Source organism: Gymnoscopelus braueri (assembly GCF_963280865.1).
Source record: "Gymnoscopelus braueri genome assembly, chromosome: 10".
Lineage (NCBI taxonomy): Eukaryota > Metazoa > Chordata > Actinopteri > Myctophiformes > Myctophidae > Gymnoscopelus > Gymnoscopelus braueri.
Window position 1 is genome coordinate 8,864,403 of NC_137611.1, and position 13,003 is coordinate 8,877,405.

Below are 13,003 nucleotides of genomic sequence, written 5' to 3' on the forward strand. Positions count from 1 at the left end.
TTTAGCTCAAATCAAAAAAATTACACAGTTCCAGGTCTTAATGGGTTAAAGTTCACTCCATGTTCTCTATAGCAGCTTGTTAGAGAAGGCTGTCACAGAGATGGATGTATGGGGGGGGGGGCGGTCAGGGGTTCTTACCAGACTGCCAAACTTGACAGGCTTATAGAGCAGCTCGTAGTTGACGATGCCCTCCTTGGTGTAGGCGGGCTCCCAGGTCAGCTCGATGCTGGTGTCTGTCACTTTGCCCACTTTAAACTTCCCCGGCTGGCCTGGCACTGAAGGGCAAACGAGAACAGTGGTAGTGAGAGAATGAAAAGTTATTAGAATGTATACACAACGCAGAGATGTCCAATCCCCAGAGCTGGGCAGGTGCTGGGCGAGAAAAAGCAGAATTACAGGAAATAAAAAAATAAACAAACTCGCCCACTGAAGGGCTCCAATGTATATGGGTTTTTATTGCACCCACTTAACACATCGGGTGCCAAACATAGACATATAAAGGTAGACGCCTCCTTCGGCTCTGAAGCGTTCGTATCTCGGGCGCGCTTCCTGCTTCCGCAGGGCTGTCGTGTGCGTCACAGAAGCGGAAGTTCGGTAGGCCAATCAGAGGCAGGTGGGGGCGGGTCTTTTTGTAACCCAGCTCTTAACCCTTTGAGAGGCAGCAGCTGTGCGCAGCATCTAGTTAGTTGGAACTTGGCAAACTCCACACTCTATTTGTGAAATTCAAATAAGAGACATGGTCCTTTTTCATATCAAGGTCCATTATTTATTCAGCATTTGAGTCACGGAACACCGTTTGATAAGCTTTAGCCTCTCACACCCAAAACTTAGAATATGTTATCGTTCGATAAGATGTTGTCAAAATAACAATTGTTTACGTTCTCTAATTGTGTACTTGTTTAGTAAGTAATGCAGATGTTTAACAATTTGACTCTTGACAGTGTGAAATGTTATACTCAAGATTTAAAGATCTATAAGGGTCCATTTGGTTATCAACTCTCCATCATTTAGCTGGGTACCACCTGGAACCCCCTCAAGGACCACTGGTGGTTCCCGGACCACTGGTTGAGAACCATTGCACTGACAAGTCCCGGAAAAGACGCACTGTGATTGGCCAGTAGTCAACGCGCTGTGAGCGCTGTGATTGGCCAGTAGTCACTTTGAGTGACAAGTTCCCTGCGGAAGAGCCGTGTATTGCGATACCAGTCGCCCCAATGAACTGCAGAGGCCAATGAGGTATTCTAATATCTATGGTGCCAAACACGGTTCAAACCGTGTTTTCAGTCTTTTCGTTTTTTTAGTTTTTTTCCACAAGGGGGGGTGGGGGGGGCTAGCATCCACGGTGACTCTGAGAAGGAAGGGACAGATGGATCTCCGTGGCAAAAAACATGGCTCCCCGTCCGCTCCCGCTCTATCTCCTTGATGAAAACCTCTGCAGCTCCGAAACTTTTTACATTGGGGGAAAACGAGTCATTTTCGATGGGCGATCACTCCGTAATGGCGACTCGCGTGAGAGATGTTATTGTTCCAGGCGTTCGATGGTCGTGCACGCATCCATTGTTTACGTGTGGGTGCTCGCCGTGGAGTCCACAGCTATAAACAGCACAGCGTTACAAAACGGTGAGCTCTCTGGCACTCAAATTAATCTGTTTTAATAAAACGCTGGCACCCGTTGTGTTAAATGGCAATAACGTTTGGAGTTTGCGCTCTTCAACAGACTGACACCCTCTTTAACAAATCACCATGATCTCAATGAATGTAAAGCACCTAAAAAAATCTTAATCAAATCAAAAAATCTCAAAAATAGCAGATCTCGAAGCTCAGAAAATGCTGCAATGCTACGTAATTGTGATAATCATAATTGATCAAAAAAAATTGCCTGACACTGTCATACGACAAAAGAATAAAACTAAAAGATTGAGGACAATTTTGTATCACTACGTGGTGGACAATAAAATGTTTTGAATCTTCAAGATGAATCGTGGAGATAAAAGGTTTCTCCCTGACAGTGACGATATTCAGGGACACACACTAACAGCTTTGTTTTGCATCATAAAAAGAGTCAACCTCACACACACACACACACACACACGCACACACAGTGACTCATCCACCTACACCACAAATGCCATTGCGTCCACAAGAGACTAAATGACCTGCGTTCACCCTTACAGCACGGATAAAGAGATTAACAATCGATTATTTTAACTTTTTTGATTAATCAAAATTTAGTTTTTTTGCCTCCTACGATTTTAAAACATCAATTTGTTTTGTTTTTTTGGCGTCGGTTCATGGACATATTATGTCCATGAACCGACGCCAAAGAATATCTAATTGATTAAATTAGATATTAATTAGAATTAAAATCGACTAAAAAGATTAGTCTGATTAACCACCTGATGTTTGTTCTACAACAGTCACAGAAAAATAGTGAAAATAGCCAATCTACAAGCTCACAACACAAAGCGCTGTGAGCTTGTAGATTGCACTGTTATATTTATTTAACAACCCAGTAAGACCTAGAACGCATCTGTGTCATTTTAGATTTCTTTGGCTATTCAAAAATAGCAGATCTACAAGCTCGTAGCGCGGCACCGAGTGCCGCGCTACGAGCTTGTAGATCTGCTATTTTTGAAAAATCGTACATTTTTTTAAAAACATTATTTTTTCAAAAAACCTTTTGGATTTAGAAAACATTTTAAGAATCGGACTCAGGCCTTAATGGGTTAACAAAAACAATTATTATGAAATTGTTCAGTTCGATTTAAGCGTTTTTGCACCTCTGAAAGAGACAGACATAAATAGCATGCGTGCACGCCACGGCACTACTGACTACTGACCTCCAGGCATGACCTTGACGTGCACGGGGTCAGAGAAGGGTCCGTCCCCCACCGAGGTGAAGGCCAGGACCTGGACCGTGTAGGTCTCGGAGGGCACCAGGTTCTGGATGGTGGTGATCACGCTGTCCTGGACGTTGTGGATCTGCCACTCGTTCATGGGCCGCGACGGGTCCATGGTGTAGTACACCCGGTAGCCTTTCACCTAGAGGAGGGAATTTTGATTTAGTTTTAGTCATAGTGTTTTGAATAAAATTCAATAGTTTTAGTCAAATTTCTGTCATCTGAAATGTTTTAGTTTTTGTCTCGTTTTAGTCGACTAAATATCATAACATTATAGTCGACTAAATCTACAGTTTATTTAGTCGACTAAAATGTATTTTGGCGGTGCCTTGATGGCGTCGTAATGGCTGATTTTACACTTGGTTGCATGCTGAAAATAGCAGATCTACAAGCTCACAACGCGTCGCGCTGCGACGCGTTGTGAGCTTGTAGATCTGCTATTTTCAGAGCGCAAAAAGAAAAACTGTAAAATGACTTGTCTTTTAGTTCTATGGATCTCTTCTCCACTCGTCCCTCACTAACTGTGTTGTCAATATATTTAGTCTTAGTTAGTCATCGTAGCTTAGTTTTTATTTATTTTTCATCAGTGAAAAAAATATTTAGAAGACATTTCCCCAGAAGCAAAGATTTGAGTTACAAATGTTCGCTTAAATATATATATATTTTTTTCTAAAAAAATTGCAGATCTACAAGCTCATAGCGGTGCCGCAGTATGAGCTTGTATATTTGCTATTTTTGAATAGCCGAAGTATAAGATAACGTGTGGTTAAAATATAACATGACGGATGCTTTCTCTGTCTTTATGGTTGATAAAGAAAACATTTTAATAAAAGTTTTAAATATTGTTTGAAATTACCAGGTTTCTGAACTGTCCACAGCCCTCCTCTGAGACACAGAGAGAGAGCAGACAGAGACGGTGCCATCTAATAATATAGTGATATAGTATACTATAATTATAGTGAGAGAACCTATTATTATATGGAGATAAGCTTGAGCTCTAAGGTCGACAGTGACTCGGCAGTATGAAGCGTTTGCGTCAGGTTTATTCTGCTGCCCTGCAAGGCCAGCTAATCCATAATATCTTTGTCCAACGCCACAGCACGAGAGAGAGGTTGTTTTTTAAACCACAGGGGTCAATAAATCCATGAATATATCTTTTTTGTACTTATTTTGTACCCCAGACGGGCTCATGGATTCTTTCCTTCTTTTCTTCACAGGTTCATTTTGGGCAGTGATGGAAGAAGTACTCACATTTGTATCAATACCCTATTATAGAAATAGTCTGTTACAAGTACAAGTTCGGTATTAAAAATGTACTTGAGTCAAAGTACAAAAGTATCAGCATCAAAATGTACTTTAAGTGCCAAAAGTAAAAGTAGTCATTATGAAGAAGGTCCCATTTTGCAAGTTTTCAAATAAAATGTATAAAAAAATCATTTGAAAATAGCAATCTACAAGCTCACAACGCATCACTTTGCAATGTGTTGCAAGCTTGTATATCGGCTATTTTCTAGTATAGGTCTGAAGCGGTCTTGTAATAACAATCAAAATGAAGTTACAAGTAACTAAAGTTGTCAAATAATTATAGTGGAGTAAAAGCACAATATTTGCCTTTGAGATGTAGGAGTAGAAGTAACATTATTGAAAATTGGAAGTAGTAAAGTAAAAATACCTCAAAATTGTACAGTACTCGAGTAAATGTACTTACTTTCCACTACAGATTTTGGGGTGTGTGTTTTTTCTCTTTCTTTTAGAGTAGAGGTCATTGTAATATTGTAAAAGGTGAAGCCCTCTTATCTGTGAGCGCGGCGCAGTGACTTGTAGAAGGATTCAAGGATGACATGACCTTTTCAAAGTAAAGTTTCTCCTCTTCACTCCACAGCTCTCTCTGGTGTTAAGATTAATCTTTAATATCTGTGACAGCCACATGCACTCTGGTGGCAAAACATGGGTCCTCTCAGGAGACCGTGTGCGTGACTAACCCCCAAGACTACACAGCTATTTTTAGCATAATGTATTTTTATTTTTGAAGATTTTGGAGACGCTGTTGGCCTGGTAAACCAACCCTGTGGTCGTGTGAATTCACATTTTCATGTGTCTTCTGCACATGAAAATGTAGTCTCGCTGTTTCACCTCTGTTTCACCTCTGTTTCACCCCTGCCGGTTGCAGAAGCAATTAGGTTCTATTCAAGCGGATGGTTTTTTGGCCTAACTTTACACTTTTTATTACCTTAACACATCACCCGCCAAGGTATTAAACATCGTTTGTTATCCCCTTGCCAGCGTAATTACCTTCATCCGATGAATTTTGAAACGCCGTGGAGGCGACATTGTATTCAAAAAAAAAACTAAAAAGGCGGAGGGAAGAGGTAAGAGGAGGGATCTGTGTATTCAGACGGACCACAACGTTCCAACCGCGAGCCGCCATTTTGGGGCCGGGGCTCGCTGAAAACAGTGGTTTTCAATGCAAAAAAGACAGAAACTGAGTTACAGCCGTTTTTCTGAAAATCCCATAGTCAGGGCGGGCGGAAGTGACGCTTTTTGGAATGATCTCACATCCACATGCTTCTTCTCTCATTGACGATGGATCATCCCAGAGCTGTGTTACGGTGCCTAAAACAGCGTTTTAGGCACCGTTTTTGGCAATTTTTTTTTAATAGAACGACTTTATGCGATTTGGCGGACAAAAACGACTTTATGCGATTTGGCGGACAAGTGCGCTATTTAATAGAACGACTTTATGCACGATTGGCAGGAAATGAGTTAATAAACATTGTCATAAATACTATATGCTTCCAGTCGCTAGTTTAATGTCTTCTTTCAATCCCCATGATATGCGTTTTGGTACATTTATTTTAACATTAATGATAAAGTAGGGTATGTTTCTAGGGTTTCTACCGAGTGAAGCCCCGCCCTCGCTGCGGTTTCAGCCAATAGCATTAATTTCCATTTGCATTTCGGAACCGGATATCAACCGGATACCGGATTTTAAATCGCTGTAAAATAGCCTTCATTTACGGTCTGTAGAAACCAATGGCATGATGTTGTCCATATTTTTTTTTTACGTTCTATGGGTGGGTCCCACGTACCTGTCCGTTGGGCTCCTCTGGCTCCTCCCACCGCACCATCACTGTGTTGGTGGAGATGATCCTGGCCTGGACGTTCCGGGGAGGGCTGGCCGGGGCCTGTGTGATGATGATGAGAGACACTTATTAGTGTCATAATGGCTCTAGTGGTTTTCAAACCTTTTCATATCAAGGGCCATTATTTATTCGGCATTTCAGCTGCGCGGAACCACCGTCTGATGAGATTTAGCCTCTCAGATCCAGAACTTTGAATATTTTGTTATTGTTGGATATGATTTTGTCCACAATTCCATCCATGCTGTATTGATGTTAGTACCATAGGAGAGATAACAGGCCAACGTTGATCAAAATAACAATTATTTAATTTAATTTATTTTGAGATGGGGGGCGGGGGTCCGCGGCCCAAATACATATCTAAAAATGTTTTCTAAATCCTAACAGTACGTTGCTATATCAGTGGTGCTCCAACTTTTTCATGTCAAGGACCCCTAGCATTATATGTATTTGGCCGTATTGTAGATCTGCTATTTTTTAACCCATTAACTCTTTGACTGCGGTTGACTCGATAACGCGTCAATTGCTAGTTTGTCCAGTTGGCCGTCGACGCGTTAGACGTGCGTTCATTGTTTAATCTCTGATTGCGCTATTCTGTTTATTTTTCATTCTAGGTTTCGAGTTCCACTTACTTCACCCACACCTGCATCCGGTTTTATGACGCAGATTCCGTTTCCAGTTTTCATTTTTTTCCCCGGTCATTTTCGGCCAGAATAGGGAAACACACGGTTTTTCACACGGTATAAAAAACGAACGGAGAGGTCCACTTCTATAATCTATAGTCTGGGTGACCAACAGTCATCGCCGTCGTGTATCACATTGCCGTCGTGTATCAATTTTTTTATTTATTTTTTAACGTTTTAGACGTCCAGTGGCACTGAATGAGTTAATGGGTTAATAGCCAAAGAAATCTTAAAATGACACAGATGCTTTCCCGGTCTTAATGGACTAACCAGTGTGTCTTCTATGTGTGAAGTGGATGAAGACAACAGCCCTGTATAGCTAGCTGCCCTTTAAGTAACCCCTAGAAATATCATCTTGTGTCATGTAGTCAGACAGACAGACAGACAGACAGACAGACAGACAGACAGACAGACAGACAGACAGACAGACAGACAGACCAGTAGAGGTACAAAGGCCTGCTTCTGTATTCTGTTTTTTTTTGTGTAAATGTCAAAAGAAAGCCCGACAGAGAGGAGGTTTAAGACAGGGAATCACTGGAAGGCCAGTGGATGCCAAAGTGTAAGTCTGTCTGTCTTCAGTCGCTGCTGCAATTCAATCATCCTGTCTTTGCCTTGTGTTTGTGTCTAGACTGAGTTTCACCTTAAAGGTGGTGTACTCTATGTATGTATGGTTGTCCTGCATTATGAATGCACTGCTGAGAGTGTATAGTTCTGTTTATTAAAGAGCTGGGGAAATGGTGAGACCCCCGTTACTGAACATAGCAATAGATACTATCAGGAAATAGCGCTTTATCTGTTAAACATTACACGCGCACACACACACACACACACACACACACACACACACACACACACACACACACACACACACACACACACACACACACACACACACACACACACACACACACACACACACACACACACACACACACACACACACACCACCTTTAACACCGTCCAAGACATTTTTTAAGAATGTTCTGTAACAGCAAGTATACCACTATACCTGTTCTCCGGTGCGGGCCTCCACCCTCATGGACGGGGGTCCCTGGCCGATGCTGTTGAAGGCCGACACCCGTATCTCGTACTCTGTGTTGGGGTACAGCCCCCCGATGCTGTAGCGGGTGGTGGTGATGCTGTCCACCGTCTCGTACTTGCTGTCGGGGGCCTGTAGGGGGCGTGTAGGAGTGTTGCTTATTTCTCTCGCAGAATCTGGCAACACTGTTAGGCCAGAACGGACGCTACGCAGCTCGTATTTAGAGGTGTAAAGTAACTAAGTACATTTACTCAAGTACTTTACTTAAATTTGTCCTATATATTACTCTGCGTCACGTGATTTGAACCGACGGCAGGCGTGTATAGTAGGCATAGAGGCAAGAGGTGTGTCTAGTACCATAGCTTGGGAGGACGACACTGCCCGTTCAGAGTATGGGAAAGTATCCCCATTGGCTTAAAGGACAGCCAATGATTGAAAACATGTCGCGAATATGTCGAACACATGTCGAACACATGGATGACTAGTAGGTCAGTCTCTTCATAGACCAGCATGCTTTGCAAGCTGGTAAAAATATGAATCTGTACATTGAAATGATAGGACACCAGGCGAACAAGGAGCCTAGCATCTGTTAATAATAATAATTGGACATGGCAGATATGACAAATAACTAGTATATACACAGAAATGACCGGTACCAATAATCAAAAATAAATTATGTAAGATGTCCAAAACAGGCCATGCATTTAATAATTTCAAACTTAAAATTATCGGAAATAGTCGATCTACAAGCTCAAAACGTGTATCAGTTTGTTAACATTTCCAACAGATTAATTCATACAGATGGAATGTAAAGGATTGTTATAATATAACTGTGATTATTTCACATAATGATGTAATAATGGTGCCAGGCCTACCTTGGCGCGGTACTGGATGATGTAATAGGAGACGGCTTCAGGGTTGCCCGAGTCCCATGTGATGGTGACACTGGTGGCCGTGGTCTCCGTGACGATGGGTGTGCCGGGGGGCTTTGGCAAAGCTGGGGAAGGGGGGGGGGCAGAGAGACAATGAATATAATAATGACGGAAGAATACTGTATATCGTTGCTGTCGGACCAGAAACCGCATTCATATCTGCATATTTCGACTTTTTATGTTTTTTTTTACACAAGAGCAAAAGTCACAAAATGACTGATCAGATCGGCCAATTTCGTTATTTCAGATTTTTTTATTTTTATGAAAGTGAAAGTGGGCTTATTTAAGCCAATACAAAAGTATTAAAGGGATAGTTCACCCCCAAAATGACTTTTTTTCTATCGATTAGTCACCCCATGGAGACTTGAATTCATGGATATTTGTTTGTCTTTGTCGGATTCCTAAGCCAATAAATTGATGTCCGGCAGGAGACACAACCGGAACCGCTGCCTACCGGCCCGCTGGTCATCAAATTATTGCCTTAGGAATGAGACAAAAACAAACAAATATCCATGAATTCAAGTCTCCATGGGGTGACTAATCGATAGGGAAAAAAAAGTAATTTTTGGGGTGAACTATCCCTTTAACAAGAGCTTGAGACTAAACAATAACTACATTGGATCGATTGGAACTCATGGTTCTTTTTCACCCAATTCCAGAAAAGTAACAATATTGCTGGACATGCACAGTTTCCACCCACACACAGCAACACATAACAATAGGTAGGTAGACGTGTGTGTGAAAGCACAATGCAGGATATATAAACTTAAACCCGACCAGGCTTGAACAAAACACACAAACACAACAGAAAAAAATAACAGTGAGCTTCACTGAAAGCTCCGTACGTTTTATATTTGTTTATTCTTTAGAGACAAATCCCTGAAAATCCTCCATATACTTTCTCTTCTCTCCCTGGATCTTTTTGGAAAGGACTGGCTGCATAATAAAGCTGTGTTCTCATGGTCTTTGAAGCGCTTGGTAACGAATCATTCTGGGATAAAACCCAGAAAAACCACTGTGCAATATTAAACAGCTTCCCTGGACACACAGGCAGCTCCTCCTGCAGGCCTGACGACTGACCCAACGTCCACGAAAACCATATTAGAATGTTCAATTCACTGACAGCCAGAGCATGGGAGAAAAATAACACAAGTCTCTCAGTCCCTCCGCCAATAAGCAGCCAAGGTTTACTCTACAGAATATATGGATTTAATTTGAGCCCCTGTCTGTCTGTCTGTCTGTCTGTCTGTCTGTCTGTCTGTCTGTTTGTTTAGCAAAACAACTCCACAACGACGGCGTGACCCGACGTTCAATCATTGATCGGTCGACTCAAAAGTTAACATGGTGCAAAATATCTGGTCAAAGCATCATAATCGCTGGTCTAGGAATCTCCGAAATTACTATAACTAGATTGCAGTGGTGTAAAGTAACTAAGTACATTTACTCAAGTACTGTACTTAAGTACAATGTTGAGGTATTTTTTACTTTACTGGAGTATTTCCAATTTCCAATACTTTTACTTCTACTCCACTACATCTCAGAGGCAAATATTTTACTTTTACTCCACTACAATTACTTGAAAACTTTAGTTATTAGTTACTTTTCAGATATAAATTATGATATTACGAAACATACATTAACCACGTTATTTTATACATAGGCTATTTGAAAATAGCAGATCTACAAGCTCACAACGCGTCGCTTTGCGACGCGTTGTGAGCTTGTAGATCGGCTATTTTCAAAATAATTTGTACTTTTACTGTTGGCACTTTAAGTTCATTTTGATACATTTTGATACCTTTTACTCAAGTACAACAGAGTATTTCTACAATGCAGTATTGATACTTTTACTTAAGTAAGAAATGTGAGTACTTTTTCCACCACTGAACTAGATTGGCATCTGACCTCAAAAAATCTGGCATCGGTCAATTATCAGGTTTGTGAGAAAAGTGACATAATAATCACTCAAGGTGGATTTTCACTCACATACTGTACTGTATGTGACCAGGTACAATGCTTTGGGACATTTTTCATCGTTTTACAGATTATGAAAGTACAGAATGTAAACTGAACTTTGTGTCACATTGCAATCAGAACCCATTTTAAGAAGAAGCTTCTTTAAGCCAGAAAAGGCAAAGCAGAGGAAAAAAGGCTTCTAAAGAATGAACACTTAATAGCAACACTCAACAATAGCTAATCAATTCAACCCCTAACCACTCCTCTAACTGTACTCCCCCACTAGCTTACTGTCACCTTTCAGTCTGTCAACTCTATACAAACATACGTGAAAAGCAACACAATTAAAACATTGCCCACTGTTACAACACCATTTTTTCTTTTACAAAATACTACCATGTTTAGAAAATAGAAGAAACCTGAAAATTAAGGCCCGGGCATAACTGGGCCAGCCCGAACAGGGCCCGGCCAGAACAATTACCATAATTTTAGGCCAGAAAATCCCCCCAAAAAACGAATAAGTGTCATAATGTGCTTAACCCATTAAGACCTGGAACTTTGTCATTTTTAGATTTGAGCTAAAGAAACATTATTTTACACTTTGGGCTATTCAAAAATAGCAGATATACAAGCTCATAGCGCGGCACCGAGTGCCGCGCTACGAGCTTGTAGATCTGCTATTTTTGAAAAATCGTGAAAATGTGTGCAAATCTTTGAATATATATATTTTTAAAGCTAACATTTTCAACTCAAATCTTTGCTTCTGGAACGAAATGTTTTGATGGGGGTCCGCGGCCAAATACATATAATTTTGGGGGTCCTTGACATGAAAAAGATTAAACACTGCTGAGATTTAGGAGACATGTAGAATCGGCTTCAGGTCTTAATGTCCTCAAAGTCACGAATCCAACACGCTTTTAACTGAGCAAATTGGACCTTCCGTTCCAAATGGCCAAAACATCATCAAACGATGATTGCGTTTTGGCCGAATCTGGGTTCGGGCAAAATTTTAGAACTCTAGTTCTGACAGCGGTCTTACTCTTGACGGAGACCTGGGCGGTGGCCTCGATGATGCCCAGGCTGCTCATGGCCACACAGGTGTAGTTGGCCGACTCTCTCACGCCGTTCAGCTCCAGCACGTTGCGGCCTGCAGGCAGGAATATGGCACACATCAATCATCTTGATTACTGGACTTTTACTTGTAACAAGAGTATTTCTACGTTGCAGTATTGATACTTTTACTTTAAGTAAAACATTTGAGTACTTTTTCCACCACCGGTACCCGTACAACATTTTTCAACAGACGAATTAATACAGATGAAACGCGATGATTCTGATTGTGATCATCTCAAACAATTGCGATCAAGCGATGATGTATTAACCCTTTAAGACCGGGGGCATCTGTGTCATTTTAAGATGTCTTTGGGCTATTCAAAAATAGCAGATATACAAGCTCATAGCGCGGCACCGAGTTTGTAGACCTGCTATTTTTGAAAAATCTTGACAATGTGTGCAAATCTTTGAATATATATGTTTTTTAAAGCGAACATTTTTAACTAAAATCTTTGCTTCTGGGGGATTCTACAAATGTCTTCTAAATCATAACTAATGTTCCTAATTAGTGGTTCTCAAAAAATCTATGTATTTGGCCATGGACCAAAATCTCAAAATGTTTTGTTCCAGGGACCCCCAGAAGTTGTAACAGAGTTAAAAATGTTCGCTTTAAGAATATAAATATTCAAAGATTTGCACACATTTTCACTAGTTTTCAAAAAAATAGCAGATCTACAAGCTCGTAGTGCTGCACTCGGTGCCGCGCTATGAGCTTGTATATCTGCTATTTTTGAAAAGTCAAAGTGTAAAATAATGCTTTTTTAGCTCAAATGAAAAAGTGACACAGATGCGTTCCAGGTCTTAATGGGTTATTATATTTGCGCTCAGCCGTTACCTATGGGCATCTCGTCCTCCGGCGTCAGGTCCTCGCTGCCCAGCATCCACTTGACGTAGGGCATGGGCGAACCCACCGCCACGCACGTGATGTTCACACTGCCGCCCGGCATGATCTCATGGTTGGAGGGGAGGATGGAGAAACGAGGGGGCACGCGGCGCACTGGGGGGGAAAGGGGAAGGGGGGTGGAGGGGAGGAGGAGGAGGAGGAGGAGGAGGAGGAGGAGGAGGAGAGGGAGAGGGAGAGGGAGAGGGGAGGGGGGAGAGGAGCAGGGGGAGGAAAGGCAGAGGGGGAGATGGGAGGAAGGAGGAGAAGAGAGAAGGGGAGGGGGTTGAGAGAGAGAATGAGAGAGAGAGGGGGTACAGAGAGTAAGGCAGAGAGAGAGAGAGAGAGAGAGTTATAGAG

At 41.7% G+C, this 13,003-nt stretch overlaps 1 protein-coding gene across 1 annotated transcript in view; it reads right to left on the reverse strand.

Annotated features, from left to right (window-relative positions):
- The window catches only part of ptprsb (protein tyrosine phosphatase receptor type Sb), a 178,753-nt gene that overhangs the window by 73,522 nt on the left and 92,228 nt on the right, over positions 1 to 13,003 (reverse strand). The window contains exons 6-12 of the mRNA XM_080439207.1: positions 12,599 to 12,760; positions 11,690 to 11,797; positions 8,638 to 8,759; positions 7,733 to 7,894; positions 5,990 to 6,085; positions 2,841 to 3,042; positions 139 to 275 (exon numbers count right to left, since the gene is read on the reverse strand). Coding sequence (XP_080295333.1) covers positions 139 to 275; positions 2,841 to 3,042; positions 5,990 to 6,085; positions 7,733 to 7,894; positions 8,638 to 8,759; positions 11,690 to 11,797; positions 12,599 to 12,760 — 989 coding nt within the window. The remainder of the gene's footprint in view (positions 1 to 138; positions 276 to 2,840; positions 3,043 to 5,989; positions 6,086 to 7,732; positions 7,895 to 8,637; positions 8,760 to 11,689; positions 11,798 to 12,598; positions 12,761 to 13,003) is intronic.